The 19,230-nt window shown below is 40.3% G+C and overlaps 1 protein-coding gene across 4 annotated transcripts in view; it reads right to left on the bottom strand.

The window, feature by feature from the left end:
- PLD1 (phospholipase D1) overlaps positions 1-19,230 on the bottom strand; it is a 198,217-nt gene that overhangs the window by 61,786 nt on the left and 117,201 nt on the right. For 2 of the 4 annotated variants that reach the window (XM_046657935.1, XM_046657934.1), the window contains exons 12-17: positions 19,128-19,209; positions 12,114-12,224; positions 8,903-9,103; positions 7,686-7,899; positions 6,994-7,107; positions 20-148 (exon numbers count right to left, since the gene is read on the bottom strand). In XM_046657935.1, the coding sequence (XP_046513891.1) occupies positions 20-148; positions 6,994-7,107; positions 7,686-7,899; positions 8,903-9,103; positions 12,114-12,224; positions 19,128-19,209 (851 nt within the window). The remainder of the gene's footprint in view (positions 1-19; positions 149-6,993; positions 7,108-7,685; positions 7,900-8,902; positions 9,104-12,113; positions 12,225-19,127; positions 19,210-19,230) is intronic. The other 2 variants (XM_046657939.1, XM_046657936.1) reach the window with 1 other exon arrangement.

Raw genomic sequence — 19,230 nt, 5'->3', positions numbered from 1 at the left:
CCACCACGACGGTACTCACCGGCAAAGGGTTTATCAAGTTGAACCCAGTCTTTGAAGACAAAATTGCAGTAGTCCTTTCCATGCCAGAATCTGGTTTCCCCATGGAGCTCTCCCACTCCCGTCTGTAAGCTGCGGATGGAGCCAGTGTCTGCGAACGCAGCAAGACCCGCTCAGAGACTGTGGTTCAGAAGGGCCCAAAGAGGGAGTCCTAACTCTCAAATATTCAACACCTACAGACTTCTCAACTTTTCTTCTTAGGACACATAACGAGGGCAGCATGTTTCATTCCATCTGAGGCTGTGGGCTGGCAAGGTTTCACAACCCTCACGAGTTTATTATTAGTGTGTGGCTGGGGTATCACTAGGGTCATCACTTGACAATGAAATTTAACATTCTTATTCTCACCATTCAGCAGAGCACGGGAAGAACGGATCACAGGGTTAACCGTGAATAAAGGACTCGCTAGGAGGGACTCTGAGAGAGCAGGAAAGCAGGATCAGGGAGAGAAACAGGAGATGCAGAGGCCATAAAGAAGTCAGGCCCTTCTCTTTCCCCAGCCAATATGGTGCACACCTAATACAGAGTTCTGTCTTCTGCATCTCAAAAGGCAAAAATCTCAAATTTGTAGACAGCCCATGTTCCAGCCCTGGGATTGACTAGCCCAGTGACACTGAGCTTCAATTTTTTGGGTCAGAAATCCTTTCCGAGTGAAAGCGGGAATTTGGCCTAGATGACATGTAAGACCTTCTGGGCTCTAATATTCTATATTCCTAAAACCATAAATGACATCAATAAAAAATATCTCAAAAACAGACAGAAGCTCATGATCACATAGGCGCAGAAGCAGCAACCTACTGCAACATTTCACAAAGAGCTTTGCTGGGACCATTATACTTACGGGTAAATACTTCAACTTAGTTTGTACGTTTATGGGATATGCTGACTAAAAGACAGCTAAGCAGGAGGACTAGCAGATCTACAATCACAAACGCACCGCCTGGCACAAAAGCAGCACTTAACAAATAGACACTGGATGCAGGAATATTTGTTGAATGACTAAACGGTACCACGTGCAGAAGCCCATGAGAGTACCAGACTGGTCCCCCTACCACCACACTGTGCCAGAACTGTCTTTCTAAAATGCAGACTCCTTGCTTAAAAGGCTTCCTGGATCTCCTACTGCCCACAGGGGGTCAAATCCTAAGGGCCTAGTGTCCATATAAGGCTCTTCCCTAACTGGTGCCAATCTCTCTTTCTGGCCTTGTTTTCCCCCACACAACCCAGGCCCCATGCGGACCACATTTCTCAGTGCATTTTGACAGGCCTGGTCTGTCATGTCTCTGCGCACTTGGCACATTTTTCCTTCTGCCTGGAATGCTCTTCCCTCCCTCTCAGCCTGAACTCCTCATCATTCGTCAAGAGCCAAATTAGCTGTCACCTGCGCTAGAGAGACCTCCCAGGTCCCAGTAGGGAGAGGCAGTCACTATAGTGTTGTAGAACCATTCACAGTTGCACACGCCAGTGCCTCTGACTCTGTGATACGATTGTGTAAGGATGCTCCCTCCCTGTCCCCTAGCAGTCAAGAGGCTCCCCACACGGCCTGACGTAGCTCCTGGCATTCAGCAGGCACTCAATGAGTATTTGCAGAGCAAAAGTTTTTAAATAATCACCACATACATGGCTAATATTCTACCTCAAACTTAATAATTAACCTTCAAAGCTTATTGCAATTTTCTATGAAAGAAAACCGCCTTAAAGCGCTAAAGATTAACAAAGCTAAGTAACGTTAAAATCATAATCTATTGACAGCTCCCAGAGCTTTATTTTCCTACTCGAAGGGACTGAGGCCAAGGCGCCCGCAGGTCTGTGCGCTCACCTATGGGCTCTTTATAGTAAGAACGGCACTTCGTTTTTAAAAAAAAAAGAAAAAGAAAGAAAAAACAATTTTTTTTAAAAAAAAGGATGAGATAAATAATGGGTCAAATTCAAATAAATAAATATACGTAATTTGTTTTCATCAATTCAGCAATTCTAAGCTAAACTTTACACATAGACACATACACTTGTTCAAAAATTCACTTTCACCTAATGATCAGTTATGACAAGAAAAACAAAACAAAGCAAATTCTTAGTCTTAAGAATTAGCTTGGCACTAATTGAATTCGACCTGTTCATAATTCAAATTTGTTTTTGTTTTTAGTCAGGGCCTACGCTAATTGAAATAAATCAGGGTCCTCCTCAGAAGAAATGAAATAGGAAGGCAACAGAGCCGAATACTCCAGGTTACCACAATGACTTGATCGGAACTGCACTGTGAGCAGGGAGAGAGAACTTTTCCCAGCGGCAATGCTGATCAGAGGGGTTCTCACTGGTCTGTACCTGGCTCCCAATTGATTTCATAATTGTTCTTCCTTGTCTTTCGGCCCAGGTCTTTCACGTCAATTTTCCACAATCCTCACGCATCAGCGGCCCAGATTCTGGCTGCTAAAGTTCATGGACAGGGTGTCTTCCTGCCCTTCCCCCAGTGTCTCTGGCTTTGCCAGTCCTTTTTTCCTCTTCTTCTGGCCTCCAAGACTGCATTCCCCCACCATTACTCCAACCCATCCTTCTTGATCTTCTTTCCTAGCTCCTCCTCCCTAACAACGTTTTCTCCAACTTTCTCCTCAATGTACCCCTTATGCCCTGGCTTTTCTTTTGGGCCTCAGATCTACAGCCACTTCCACGCCTCATCTGACCTTGTCTACCTAATTGTCCCACCAGAACTTTAAAATCACTAGAATCATTATCATCCCCACAAAATCAAGTCTTCCCTGGAGATTTCTGCTTTCTCTTCCTAGTCACTCAAGCTCAAACCTCAGAATCACCTTTGGCTCCTCTCTTTTCTTCACTGTTTTCTCTACCCCCCTCCCCATCACCACTTCCCAAATGCTATGGAAATTCTGCTGATTCTTCCTTTGGAAAAAGTTTCTCCCATCCACTTCATTCTTGGGCCCACTGGAACAAGCCAGTCTCTGTGTTTCTAGCGTAACTTAGTAAAACACCATCTTTAATCACCCCACCCCCCCATGTCCATCCCCCCCAAATCCCACCGCCACCTCCCAGGGACTCTCCAACATTTAGCGCATGAAGATCAATGTCTCAGCCTGACTTTCAAGGCCCTTCATATATTGGTACAGATATATTCCACCAGCCCAATCTACACAAATGAACTAACCCTTAACCACAATTCCAAGCCCAAAAGCTCTGAAAATCTAAATGTTTTCTCACAGCTCATTTGTTAGCAAAACCTGACCGGAACTGACAAGAGGTTATTATCTTTATCATACTGGGTAATGCATAAATATAAATGACTTATGTACAGGGTATTTCCTGAATCCTGGAAGGAATATAACATAATATAGAGGATAGGTATTGTATTATCTTCCTAAAATCCAGAATGTTCTAATTTCCGAAACATATCTGACCCCCAGGATTTTGTATAAGGGATGAGAGACCTCTATGTATTTACCACATTCCACACCTACGTGTGAGATGCTGAAATAAATACATCTGGCATTTCCCATACCTGGGCCTTAAGACATAACATCTACCCAGAATGTCTGTTTTTCTCCCTTCTTAGTCTCTACCCACTGAATTTCTGCCTATATTCAAGGCCAGTTCCAAAACAGGTCCTCAATGAGTTATATTTGAAAAAATCTTTTGGTTTTTGAAACTATTTGGATTTTGGAGTTGTGGATCAGAGTTTACAGTTGTGGAGGCGGCTTCACTGACAACTCTTGCCCGTAGGGGTATCTCCCCCTGATTAATTGCTAAGGCAATAGGTTAGTAAAATATTAAAACTCATGCTTATCTATCAGATAACAAACTCTTTGACACCAGAAAATGTCTTATACGATTGCATCCCTGAGAACACAGTTTAGAAATGACTTCACCTACTATTCATTATCCCGTATGATTAATATCTAAGTTTGAAACATTTGTCTCGACTAAACTGCCAAAAAATGATTTCCCCCTCAGCCATCTATTTAATCTTGCTTCAAAGGAAAAGATCAGCAAACCATTGCTGAATATGAGAGGAGGAAAATTCAACCTTTTTAAAATAACATAGTATCAAGCAAAGCAATGTGAATTTGAAATTCTCCCTCTTGCAATGTAATTTTGAAAGAAAAAAAATGTGAAGCTTGCTGAGTGATTTTGAATTAAAATATAGACTATAGAAATCTATCATGTCATCAACCACATTTATGATGAACTGATTTGAGGGCAGTTTTTCTACTCAAAAACCCATAGTGATCTTGCACGCACACTCCAGACCAAGTTCTGTACATCACCAGTGAGGTTCACCAGGAGCCCAGGGCACCGTCGCCTCCTGCACGCAAGTGAAACTGACCCCGCAGAGAAGCTAGCCCAGGTCATGTCCTCAGGAAAGCTACTCAAGCAAACATTCAGTTTCACATTTCTAAGGAAGAGTCACTCTATGCTTAATTTGGGGTTCAAGTCTTATAAGACAATATCAGTCGAAATCATTACATGATTTAAATATAAGGCTGTGCTCTTTAAACTTCCTTTATAATTAATAGTAGAAACTTACTTTTTCTTTTCATCACAAATTCACATGGAACTCCAATACATAAAACACTACAAGAGGGATTGTTCTGGTTGAAGCAGGTACCAATAGAGGTGAGAGGGTCCAGGGCCACCTACTCTGTATCCTCCTCAGAGCCCCTGAGAAACACCAGGGTCCCAGGAATTGACTTTGCAAAGCACTGCTCCAGAAGGACTCAGCTATCCTTTCGCTTCCCTTTTAAAGTAAAGTAATTTGTTTTCATACTAAAAAATTAGATTTGCAACTTCACAAAGTTAAGGGAAAGAGTCCTCTGTCTCACATCCCACCTCCAGGGCATCAGCCAGCACTGTCAGCTCTACCTCCAGATGTGTTTAGTACCTGTCTGGTCACTACTTGACACCTGATCTGCTCTGAAGAATGAGCCCGTAAAATTGTAAGTCAGACCTTGTGGGTCCTTTGCTTAAGACCATCCGATGACTTTCTATCTCGCTCAATAAAAGCCAAAGTTTTGTAACCTACCTCACCCTCTCTGACTTCACCCTATCACTCTCCCTGAGCCCACTCCACTCCACCACATTCCCAAACACACCAACCCCCTCCCGCCTCAGAACCTTTTCTTGCTATTCCTCCTGGCTGGAGCACCCTCGCCCGACCTCCTCTCATCCTCATTCTTCTCTTCCTTTTGGTCTCTATTGAAAACTCAGCTCATTAGAGAAGCATTCTCTGACTACTTGATAGAACATAGTAACTCCTACCCTCTGCCCTTCCCCCTTCCCCTGCTCGTTGTTCTCCATGATCATTTTCACCACCTGATACATGGTTTGATGATCTATTTGTATAAACAATTCCCATCCTTATCCTCCAACTAGTTAACTGAATTTCATTTGTTTTGTTCACTATAATCCTAGTACCTAGAACAGTGAGGGGCATATTTAAGAGCTCAATAAGTACTTATTTAATGAAACAAACAAATCATATACATTTATTCTTGCATCCCCACTTACAGCGTTTAATGATTGCACAATTCCAAAAGGAGGATGAACCACTCATTATGTTCTTCACTACTCCCCTCCTCTTGGATGTTCAGATTGTTTACTTTTTCTCTCTCTCTGTCAATAAACAATGCTGCCCTGGACATGTGTCCAGTTTATTAGGGAGGAGTTTCCAGTAGTCCCTGAAAACCACCCACATCGGTATCCTCAGATCACCATCATGGGTGTCACCCCTCTCAGCCTGATGCTGGCCTGAGTTACTTAATGTATTCAGCACCTGGCTTGCTCTTCTTTTCCGCTTGCCCCAATCCTCTTGTCAGCAACACAACCACTCAGTCAAAATTCAGACCCCTCACCTTCATGGTTCGGCAACCTCGTTCCTCCATCTCGTTTTCAACTTTAGTCCTAAAGCAACACACACTGGAATTAAAAGCACTATCTGGACCTCTTTCCAGCTCTTTACCTTTACTATCTGCCCCTGACCTGGCTCTTTTAACTTCCCAGGGGCCTCCAGTTCCCTGTCTGAGGGCGTTAAGCTCTGTCAAGCACAGGAGTTACTCTGAGTTGTCCCTGAATCCACATATGCATCAAGTACTAGCTGTATGCTAAATAAATAAAACGTCTCCCCATATACGCTATTTTCCACTTTTTAAATGAACATCTCCCCATATACGCTATTCTCCATTTTTTAAATGTATATCAATCTGTTACAATTTATAACATACATGTTTATTTAACAGTTACATTGAAGCTTCAGTTCATTATACATAGCTAACCAGTTTAAAAAATGCAGGGTTCCCAGACTAAAGAACGCTGAGACTCACTGCTCAAGTCCCCCTTAATCTATTAAGTTCAGTTATCTCCTGCCACAAGTGACTCACATCCAGCCATGTCAGCTGGGCTCTAACTCAGTCATCTCCTAGACAGTGGCCTTGGGAATTTAGCTAAAATGTCATGATGCAGTAATCTGCATTTCTGCTAAATCACAAATCTGAATCATGAGCTGTGGGAGGCTAATAAACTGGAACCCACCAGGCAATTCACTTATCATCTCCACCCCTGAATTTCCTCGTCTGTAAAACAGAGATAACACCGTTACCTCCAAGCACCACAGGGCTCGGGGCAGTGACGGGCAGACTGCTCGCAATAAACGCTGGCCTACGATTTCACTATGGCTGCTGCTGACGACCAGGATGACTTGTCCCTGTATCTGATCTGTTGCCAAATTCCTCTTCATTCCCACCACATTTCAGGCCCTGATTAAATTATTCAAGTACCTAGTTCTTCTTACAAAAGCTTATGAGATTACAATTTCTAATAATACACGTGGTGTGAAAACTGTGCGAACAGAAAGCCAGTCCGGAAACACACTCACTCTGCTCAAGCAGCAAAAGCTGAAGCCTGAGGGGGTTCAGCCGCTTCACAGCCACTTACCAATGTCGGGACCAGAGGGCCCCTGCTCAGACTCACTGGAAGAGCGAAAGAGTTTCAAATGGGGTTTTAAACCATGGATTAAACTCTGACGACTTCTACAGTGATTACAATAACCTGGAGAAAGTCGAGAGTGCTTTTTTTACACAGACGTATTACATATCAAGTTTTCTAAACTGAAAAGCAGGTTCGAACATTTTTAAAACTAGGCAAGTCTATGAAATCAGTCACAAATTCTGTGCAACAGAAAACTGCAGAGCTTTAAGACAAAGTTGAAAAGAACAGTAAATTTACAAGATGTAGAAAATCTGCTGTTTGAGGATAAAAGCTTGATGTATTTCTGGATAGGAAGAGAAATGAAATTCCTTCTATGAAAAGTGTATAAAGTACCCCTAATACTTTTCTTTTTCCTTTATAACTTGGAATTATTTTAGAACTGCTTAGTCATTCTGCTACTGTCAGAAGCATGAATTGTGGTTATGACTACTTGTGTGAACGAAACAATAAATCTGTTCAAAATGGGGCAAAGGAAGCCATGGACTGGCATGCTATTGAATAGGACGATATAGCGCCCTTTCAGCACGGCTCGTTTTACTCCATTATAGAAAGACGGGTTTTAAAAACAGGTATATAGTGTGTGGCTATGGAGGAACAGAGTGCAGTCAGGATAAGTTCCAGCAAAGACGATAACTCACTGGAGGTGCTGTCGACGCTGCTGATGCTGTCCACGTTGCGCAGGTGGTGCCTGTGGAGCTGCCTGTAGAGGCTAAATTTGGAGAACTTTCTGGGCTTTCCTATTCCTTTCAGTTTTGAATCCATATCATCACCATTCTTCAGGATGGGCACATTTTTATTAGATTCACTTTTATCTTTGAGTGTTAAAGATTCCAGAGATTCCATTGTTTCAGCCTGAGAAAATCATTAAGAAAATTAAAAAAAGACACTGCATAAGATACGCTGCAATGTGGCCCTTTCATTCCAGTTGAGCTGAGGTGTAAAATTTACACATGATGGAGGCTCCCTAATAATGTGTGAGGTCAGCCACAGGGCAGGGGTGGGTCTTGTGACCTGTTTAAATACAACCAAAGGAATACCAGGCGTTCCATTGTAGTTCCTCCTTTGGTAGGTGACATTCTTGAAATTTCATACCAATTAACCTTTTTATCTAGAATATAATTACACGAATTACATTCGCCCTGGGTCGAGTTGCTGAACTCCCTCTGATAAACATTAAGTGAGCAAAGCTTTTTCTGTCGATTATGTCCCCTGTTACCTATTTACCAAATCTCTGTTCTGCCAGAAAAATCACAACATATCCAGCTGTAAAATAAGCTGGAGGCCAGCAAAACTTTTAATAAGTGTATTCATATTTTGGCAACCACTCGAGTTGAAATAGTAAGTACAGGCATACAGATATTTTGGCAGCTCTTGATTTGAAAGGTACTTTGAGAAGTTCTTAACCTCTTGCTTTCAAACAGAATTCCCTAAAGGACTCCAGACTGACCTATCCTATTTTTGTACGTCTCTAAGTAGGAAGATTCCAAAAACTTTGGCAGCTACTTGTAAAAGGCTGTTTGTTGTTCTTTAACTTAAAGCCCATTTGCCATACATTTTTGTTTATAAACTTTGGTTTTCCAAATAGGAAATAAATCTTTAAATGGAAACCAGAGGAGCTGACTATGAGATAGCAAATGATATTTTGAATCTGTTTTCTCTTCTTACAAGACTAAGAGATGCAAAGCCACAGACTTGCTGAGTAGTATTTGAAACTAGTTTTGTCTATCTTTGACTCAATGTTCTTGGCCCCTCCAGGGATCCCAATCTCTCATTCAATCAATCAGTCACACTATGAGTACCTACTTATATGAATTGTGTCCCCTTAGCCAGTTCCATAAAGGTGAAATTCACTTACTGTGAGGGAACCCAGAGACAGTCCCACGGGGACACGCTTCACACTGCCCACGTCTGTGAGTCTGTGCTCATCATCATCCCACCTTCCATAGGCCAGGTCGATCCCACCCACAAAGGCCACTGACTGGTCGATGATGACGAGTTTCTCATGATGAGCCCACAGATACACACTGGATGACACGTGATCCGGGTGCCTCATCACCTTGAGAGGAAAAACCCCACATGTAACACGCTTCTTAAAATGTCCTTCATGTTATAACAACAGAGGCCTGCTTTCTCCCCTGAACAGCATTTTCTATAATTCAAATACTAAAATGTGCTATGTACACACCAAAGAAAATCCCCAAACTTCTAGTTTTATTCTCCATATTTAGCAGAGGAAGACTCCTGAGTACTTTTTATTTTTTGGTGAGGAAGATTGGCCCTGAGCTAACATCTGTTGCCAATCCTCCTCTTTTTGCTGAGGGAGACTGGCCCTCAGCTAACATCTGTGCCAATCTTCCTTTATTTTGTATGTGGGACACCACCACAGCATGGCTTGATGAGCAGTGTGTAGGTCTGTGCTCAGGATCCAAACCCACGAACCCCAGGCCACGAAAGTGGAGCATGTGAACTTAGCCACTACACCCCAGGCTAGCCCCTCCTGTTTACTTTTTAAGCCTTTCTCACCACTCCCTCACCCTCCATACCACGTTTTGGAGCAGCCGCCATTTATCTGGAAGTTTGGCCACGTATTTCTAGAAAAGTCAGCTCAGTGTAACAGCTGATTCCCTTTTCTCCCTAAAAGGATGATGTTATATCTGGTATTATTTTTAAAAACTAAAAATTTTTAACCAACATCTATCTCTGGCAAAATTTTTAATAAGTATATTGCTATTTTGGCAGCCATTGTGTTGAAATAGTAAGCATATGGATATAGGCGTATAGATATTTCAGAAGCTCTTGATTTAAAAAGTACTTTGAGAAGTTATTAACCTGCTGCTTTCAAACAGAATTCTTTCTAAATGACCCCAGACTGACCTATCCTATTTTTGTATGTCTTTAAGTGGACTTAAAAACTTTGGAGACATTTTTTTAATAACACATTTTATTGTAAAATATGCAAACATAAAATTTACCATATTAAGCATTTTTCAGTGTACAGTGCAGTGGCAGTAAGTACATTCATATTGTGCAGCCATTACCACCATCTATCTCCAGAAATCTTCATTTTGCAAAACTGAAACTGTACCCATTAAACAATAACTCTCCATTCCCCCCTCCTCCAACCCCTGGAAACCACCATTCTACTTTCTGTCTTTATGAATTTGACTATTCTAGGTGTCTCATATAAACAGAATCATATAATATTTGTCTTTTTGACTGGCTTATTTCACTCAGAATAATGTCTTCAAGGTTCACCCATGTTTTAGCATGTGTCAGAATTTCCTTTCCTTTTAAGATTGAATACTATTCCATTGTATGTATATACCGATCCATTATTGAGAGTGGGATATTAAAATGTCCAACTATTACTGTAGAACTATTTATTTCACCCTTCAATTCTGTCAGTGTTAGCTTTATATATTTTGATGGTCACTATTATGTATGCAATGTTTATAACTGCTATATCTTCATGCCATATTGAACATTTTATTAATATATAATGATCTTTTTTTTTAAAGATTGGCCCTGAGCTAACATCTGTTGCCAATCATTATTTTTCCTCTCTTCTTCATCTCCCCAAAGCCCTCCAGTACACAGTTGTATATTCTAGTTGTAGGTCCTTCTAGTTCTGTTATGTGGGACGCCACCTCAGCACGGCCTGACGAGCAGTACTAGGTCCACACCCAGGATCCGAACCAGTGAAGCCCTGGGCCCCTGAAGTGGAGCATGTGAACTTAACCACTCAGTCACAGGGCCGGCCCCTGTAATGACCTTTTTTGATTACTGTAACCTTTTTTGATTTAAAGTCTATTTCTATCAGCCCCAGAGATGATGGAGGATGGACCAGCTGGGTGGCCTCTTAGAGCAGCAGATTGCAAAGGACACAAAATGCCTCTGCCAAAGAACTGAGATAGAGAATGCACACTTCCCAGAACCCTCCCAGGGAGCACAGGGTGTGTGGAGAACATGGCTGGTGCCTTTCCCTACACCTTAGGCTCACCTCCCAAATGCACAGATGGATTTTCCCTGTAAGAACTTGAGGGATTTCTTTGACTATAGGAATGGGCTAAGTTTGAAATGTCAGGGAATTGATGCCTCAAGAACAGCTGTTAATCAATGAATTGGTGGATAAATACCTCAGCTTACTTTCCCTTTGGGGACAGGGACCACTTTGGGTGACCCCAATGCAGTGTCCTAGAGGTCTCTGGGGGATGGAGCCCCAGTTGCCTACAGCAGCACCCTGTCAAAAACTGGCCTCCTCCCTTTCCTTATCTCAGTTCCCAACACCCCTCCCAGGGCTCCCTGGGATCACCTCCCAAATCAACTGTTTGTGCTCAAATCTTCATCTCAATGTCTGCTTCTGAAGGAATCCACTGGATTGGGGTGAACAGCCCAAAGACAGTCACCACACTGCATTCTAAGGAGAGTGATTTTCAGTTTCTTCCAGAGCTTCAGTTTTGCTGGGTGGGTGATGCAGGTTTGGGGCAGAGCTGAACTGCCATGGAGAACAGAGAACAGAGCTGGCTCACACTGTCCCCAAGGGTCCTTTCTCTTTACCCTCCTGGAACAGCCCAGCTTCACAGCTACAAACATTGAATAGTTAGGGACGTTGGTTTGGATGGGTGCCAAACTACTCTTCTCCCAAGCCACCCACTATGCTCTGTCCAGCTTTGTGTGACAATCAATAGACTGTTTCTTAGTTACATAACTGCTTCAAAGATTTGGTTGGTACAACATAACCAATGAAACTTAGAAATGAGTTTCAGTTCCAGGACAATCCTAAAGAGGAGCATGGGAACTTGACAGGGGTCTTGAATATTAAAACAATTCTAGGAAGTGTGTTCTTGGCTAAATTATCAGCGTAAGAGAAGCAGAAATGTGAACTCTGCTGACTCCATCAACACTCCATATAGCATTTTGTTTTATTTCTCAGAAGGACACAATGCTATTTATTCAAAATATACATTAGGGAATTCTACAGATTACCAGTGCTCAGAGCAAAACATATCTGAAAAATTAGAGAATAATACAAAAGAAGCGTTGTTCAGCAAGATGAACCTGAATACCTTTATGTTGGGGTGTAGACGCATTAACGTCCTCTTGCTGTATTCACTATTGATCCCAAGAGCAAGTTCCACCTCCTTATAGAGCATTACGAAGATCCTCACCCCCTGTTGCTGTCACGAGAGAAAACACAGGGAGGAATGAGACTGTCTGGAGGGAGGTTATGATTTTCTTTTTCTTCTTTCTGTGCAATTGAACTCTCTAAACTTTCTTCAAGAAACAAGTATAATGAAATATTTAATGAAAAATACAATACAAGGAGGTGAAATATAAGTGTACATTAAGACACAAATATCAAAAATAAAAATTTATCTCCCTTCCATTCCTACAACTTGTCATTCCAAGAGAGAGTGTCAAAATTTGACTACTTACAGCTAGAAGGTTGACATTGTAACCTCAACTGCTAAAAGTGGCTGATAGTCTTACACCTTTGAACATTTCCAAACACTTGTCATTGAGGAAAGTTTGGACCTGATCTATGTTATAGGATTAGTGTTTTTTGTTTGTTTTTATTATCACTGCAATTAGTTGAAATAGCAGTGATTAAAAAAAACTCTGATGCAATAAATTATACTAAATATCCCTTAAATATTTCAGGGATATTTTCATAAAAATTTTTACTTAAAAAAATTATTTGAATGGAAAAAATATTTCTTCATCTTCAAAGATGAATGTGTTGGTTCATACTCTTAACACATGATTAAAACATTAATGTCAGTTTCACTAGTGAAATGAGTTCTTCAGAAGTCAGCCTTGCTAACATTCTAAAATCCCCGAGTTTTAGCAGAAGTGCACAAATTAACATTTATCCAGCCTTAGACCTTGAACCTAAAAGAAAACAGACAAGGCCTTTGTGAGGGTCAAATTAAATCAAAAGTGCCTGGTAAACATTAACATGCTCTACAAATCACGTTTTAAAATTAATATTAACCATCAAAAAGACAATGTCCAATGGCTGGGAGTATAAAAAAGTATTAGCATTTTCCCTTCTGGTTCTGAGTGGTGACAAGGTTTTAGGCTGCGCTAAATTGCCCTACACCTGGATGCCCCTCCCCTTCTCCTTGTCCACTCATAGGGTTCCTCCTCCAAATACAGTTCAGAATGTATCCCGCCAGGAAACTCCATCTTACTTACCCCCACTTCTTACATCGTTTTTTTACTTTTTAGGTTTGCATCCTCAGTATTCCTGTGCAATTTGTAACATTTTAATTTGCATTCTCTACACCGAGAAACTCTGAAAGCATTCTGAAACATATTGTATATACACTGGATAATATAGCCACACCTAGCCATTTAATATCCTAGAGATAAAAGAGAAGAATTTTTCCACAACACTTTACAGAGTATTAGAGATGCAGGCATATCTAATAAACTATAGTGACAAAGAATAATTTAGTTACAGTTTAAATTAACAGTCCATGGCAATTAGGCATTGTTCATAAAGGAAATTTGGGTCACAAATTTAAGAAGCCCTACTGGGTTGAACACCTCTAATTTATAAGAACTGATTATTTTTGCAATGCTAAAAAATGTGAAATAACATAAGAGTTAATATTTGTAGGTTGCAGGACATAAAACCTTAGACTAAACCAAACACATACACAATTCCCCAATATTGCTCTGCTCATACTAAGAAGCATGTTTTGGCTCCTACATCCTTATAATAACACATCACTTCAAAATACTAACACTCTATCTTTCTTGGTGTTAGTAATATCTGAAAAGTGTATACATTTTTGGAAGGACACATTAGGTAGACATTCTGGGCTGTATCGAGGAAATCTGAGTACTAGGAGAAGACCCATTCTTGTTCTGAAAAAAATAGGATAAAAAATACATATGTCTCTGTTTAACAGCTGCCTTTGGAACTTGCTTATTATTTATTATAATTATGCAGTGTTTATTGCAATCAAGTACATAAGTACAGACTTGAGTAAAGAAATAAAGATGTGAAAGTGTAGGCAAGAAGTGAACAGGTTAATTTCTAATGGCCTGTCAGTGAGTGCTCTGCAATGAACCACGGATTGACGCTCTAAATGAAAGCAAGGACATTATTTTATTTTTCTCCTCTACTGTTCAGATTTACTTTGCTGTTTGAAGATTTTAGGATTCAGCACTGAATAATAGTTACAAAAAACAGCCTCCCGTTAAAAGATATGATATAAAGTTTAAAACCCAAAATTTCAACCTAAATTATAGAACATCATGCTGGACATCCTTCATCTTAGTTCATTTGCATCAAATGGATGAAATCCTGCTTCTTAGGCTTATGAGGTTATTACTCATGAAGGACAGTAGTTGCAAATTAGGAACTGGCCTAAATCTTGCAATTTTCCATTTACCTGCATAACTAATGGATTTTTGAAATAATAGAGATGTTAATGCTAATGGATTACATAATTACCCTCCATTTATTAACACCTGACATTTTCTTCCACACTGTGTCTTTTCTCATTGAAATAAATAAAGTCTAAAGGAAGTTGAGACTTTTAAGTCTTTTTTGCTTAAAGACAAATGACTAATAAGGAAGTAATTAAATAAAAAAATTCATTTTTATGTAGTCTGGTTTACAATTATTTACTTACATCATATCACAATAAACAGTTAATTAGAGACAAGATTTCTGTGACAATAAAGCAATAAGCATCTCTTCTTTTCGTCAAGGTATACAACACTATCATAAACTCTGAACAATAAAGGGTAAAGGAAAAAATGTTCCTTGGGAATGAAGGCATTTGCCACGTCATAATAGTGCAGACTTATACAAAATGTGGGAAATACTTGTGCCAAAGAAAAGCCAAATTGGGGGAAAAAAGGAAGGGTGTTAATTCTGTAATTTAAAAAATACGCTTTTGAGGCATCTAATATTTTACCAATACCTTTTAGGAGGGGGAAGGGGAAATTACCTTCTCCTTAGAGAGGAAGAAGAAGATTATCAATAGGGGAAGCAGGAAAATGAATGGCCAAGAGCAGACTGCGCAATGCCTTGTTTCTTATCTCTGCTGACCTCAACCAACCCGAAGGTTCCAGAGAAAACACTTCATGAAACCTGAATCCCATAATTTCAAAAAGATGAAAGTTCCGTCCTCTTTTCTACTTACTTTTTAATCAAGTAGAGCAGACACAATACTATAAACAGTATGAATTTTTAGGAGCTTTACATATGCAAAATACATGTGAAAACAACAAAAACTTAAAAATTTTTATAGTTGTTTTATAGTTTGTTTCTGAGCTAGCTTTTTCTTTGATTGTTCAAAGTACTATGACCAAAACATTTTCTAAAGGCAGCCAAGTCTGTCCACTGCCTCAGGGTAGTTTAGTTTACACAACCCCAGGATAATCATTAATTTTACCATTTGTCAAGGACTTCCCCGGGGGGGTAATCTTTTAGGAAAATGAAAAGTTAAGGACAAAAAGAAACCACATCCCCACCATTTAAAAGCAGGCAGCATTGAGATGTAAGAGCACAAATGCTTATGCCCTCCCCTTTTTTTTTTTACCAGTTTTGTTTAAAGCACAGTGTTCAAGTTCGAAGACCCTCTCTCCTCTTCCCCACCATGCCCTTCTAGCCCACTACTTTGATAAGAATCCATTTGATTCTTCTGCATGAAGATGTGATGGTTCACCTTGTTTGACAAACCTGGACGTCTTTCCCTCCTCTTGGTCACTGACTGCAACTCTAGAATGTGCCTTGTGGTCCAGGACAGAAAGAAACTAACCTGATGACAAAACCTCCCCCTGAGAACCTAAACCTTTTCCTGTAAGTCTCCAGGTGGCTGCACTGGACGATTCCTTTGGTGCAAGTCTCATCAGAAATATCACCCATTTCTAAAGTGGGTATATACAAATTGGGTACAGGATACAGTTACCACAACTATGATGCAATTTATCTCACCTTTTAGTGAAGTAAATGCAGAACTGTGGAAAACCTGGGATGCTCATTTGAATTATAAACAGTCTGCCTCTCAAGTGTGGCTTACATTGTTTTAAATGATGGCACTGCCCATCAGAAGGCCGAAGAAACAGGAAAATATCAACTTGGTTATTACTAGAGAAACAAAATATTGTACTTTTTCCCTAAGAGATGTTTACCTATATCTTGGCTATGGGGCAGAAACACTAAATTCCTCCCCCCAAATCTACATAATCAGATAGAAGAAAAAAATCATTCATTGTAATCACCCTTGTGGACCTCTGGGACCCATTAATGCAAGAATAAATGTTATTTTCAACCCAGTACTTTGTGAAGCTAGTGGCTTTCAGAAACTAAATTATTTATGCAAAGCAGTGTTTATGAGTATATGAAATGTCGATTTGGAATGATCCGGGTGTTAAAAATTTATGACCAAAATAATAATATGGTGTAGCAAGATTAGGGAGGAGCAATTCTGCTAAATGTACCACTGAGAAATTAATATTTAATAGCATTACTATTTCCTTAGGAAATTTTTAAAAAATCATTATGTGCAATTTAAAAATTACAAGTTTCAGGAAGTGGATGAAATTGAAACGAGGTGCCATGGTGTTCACCTGGGACCTCACCAGGGTTCCTGGGCCACAAAAGCAAAGAGAAGCCACACTAGTGCTCAAAAAGGCAGTTGGACAGGGACGCTGAGGGGAACAAACAAGCACGTGCAGCTCACATCGGGTATAGGGAGGGCCTGCAGGATCTTCCTCCTGAGCCCTAGCATCAACCAGCTTCCTCGAGTTTTCTTAGGTGTCCTGTAGACACCTCATACTCAAGGGAGCTAAAATTGAGCTCTCCAAATCTGAATTCTCCCTACTTCCTCCCACTACCAGATTCTCCTTCCCAACACACCATTTGGATCAGACCATCCATCCTCCACCAAGCCCCCTCCCAAAGAGTCTTCCCCACTGTCTTCCATAAAGTCAAACCCCTGGCTTGGCTCTCAAAGCCTCCCCACCCCAGCAGCAGCCTGCCTTTCCAGCCTGATCCCCATCCTTCCTCTGCTGAACCCGGGGGTAATCAACCTTGTCACCATCCTGTGACTGACAAAGCTTTCCGAATTCCTGCTTCCAGTACGTCTCCCTACCACATTTCCTACACCTAGAAACTTCTTCTTTTTAAACTTTTGCCCATCCTAAATGCCCTAAATTCCTCATGCTGGGAGGCTTCCCTACCAGACCTATGCAGTGCCTTCCCTCCTGCCTTTCAAGCTATATCCAGATTTGTCTCTGGACCCAGTTGACTTGTGTAGGTTGTTTTTGTGGGTGTTTTTGGTGAGGAAGATTAGCCCTGAGCTAACATCCATGCCAATCTTCCTCTATTTTGTATGTGGGATGCCTCCACAGCATAGCTGATGAGTGGAGTAGATGCACACCTGTGATCTGACCCCATGAACTTGGGCCACAGAAGCAGAGCACACAGAACTTTAACCACTCGCCCAGGGGGTTGGCTCTGACTTGTGTAGATTTTTAAGCTCCTATAGGTCAAGAATAATGTCTTTTATTCATCTACATCCCCATTTTATTAGCCAAGTGCCCTATAAATAGTAGATATTCAACAAATACATGTTGATTGAAACCTAAAACAGTAAAGTATCGGATAAGTACCATGAGAAGAGGATTTACTTTTATGACCGATGATTGCTAAGCAAGGCTGGAAAAACTTACTAAACTGGAATCTTGAGAAGTGAGGACAGTGCCATTTCACAGAGAGAAACAAGGAGAAAGTCATAACCCATTCAATACCTAGAAAGCAGTTTGTAAGGCTAGGACTGAGCCCAGGATGTGAGTCCTTCAGCAAGCTCTCCACGGGCAGGGATGGAATCCTATTTACACACATGGCATCTTCAGTAATTAGCATAGTACCCAGCTCATAGGAGACGTCGGGTAACTATGTGCTGAATTATTCAATGAATATGCAAATAATGCTTTTCAGGCCCATAATTTCCAATTTTGTGAATGGAATTCTGTTGAGACAACAAATTAGACTAGCCACGAAAATGATACTGTTTGGCACGACAAGTGTCTGAAATAAAGATGATCAACTTCTTTTGCCTTCAATACTAGCAGTAAGGTCTGACTACATCTATGGATATCTGTGAAAATCCTAAAGTAAAAGTATGGGGAAAAGACATTGAAATGAGGGTACAGGTGAGGGGGGAAAAGGGTTAAGAATGCTGAGGATGGAAAAGGAAAAATGACTGATGGCCTGTGAGAAATAGAAAAGTCCCACCCCCAATTACTTAGGATCTACAAATTCTGCTAGAGTGTTTAATGATAGAATAAAAAAGATGAAGACAGTTTCAAATAATAGTAAAAAGGATAGCACTCCCTAATTTGGACATGGTTAATAACAAATTCAGATCTATTCTAATTCAACCTAATTTAACTTGGTTGAGAGCCAACTATATAAAAATAATTTCGTTAGAAATATGAAGTAAAGTAGTTGTTAGTGAACCTGTATTGCTACAGTTATTTACTTTTTATAATAAAAAGAACACACTCAATGCTCACCTAGAATCTACAGGGTCAACTGCCCAGGAAACAATTTCACATTATTACCCTGAACTGTCCCCAAACTGGAACCAAACACCACCAATTCTTAATGTCCCTCCTCTTTGATATTCTTCCACATCAGCTTGGCCCCATCTGACTGAAATCATTCTACAGATGACTTTGTCTTTTGCTCAAATGACAGAATAACGAATAAAATAAAATGCTATGTTTCATTTCATCATTTATTATTCAATGATGAAATTTTATTACAATTTTTTCCTATAAAAATTACTGCCCATAACTGATTAAGGAACAAAAATGAGAGTTGCTACTATAGTCCATGCTGTGAATTAGGCTAAAATATTTATGTACTCAAGAGTAACAGGAAAAAAATCGGAATCAAATGAACTTGAAAACAGTACGTATTCTAGTTCTTGTCAAACTCTAAAGAAAAATGTTATAAGTATGTATGAAGGGCTTTGAAAAAGAAAAGTCACTTCAGAGGCAATAAACATTTAAAAAATCATATCAGCATTTCTTTGGAAAGTACATACTGCTTTTCGTTTAAGTACGTAGTCCAACCTCCACCGATTTCCTTCAACCACTGGGCGTTTCAGGAAGATTTCTGGGCTCAACCTGAAATCAGGAAACCAAGAT

Source organism: Equus quagga, chromosome 4, assembly GCF_021613505.1.
Source record: "Equus quagga isolate Etosha38 chromosome 4, UCLA_HA_Equagga_1.0, whole genome shotgun sequence".
NCBI lineage: Eukaryota > Metazoa > Chordata > Mammalia > Perissodactyla > Equidae > Equus > Equus quagga.
This window is presented reverse-complemented; position numbering and strand designations above follow the sequence as displayed.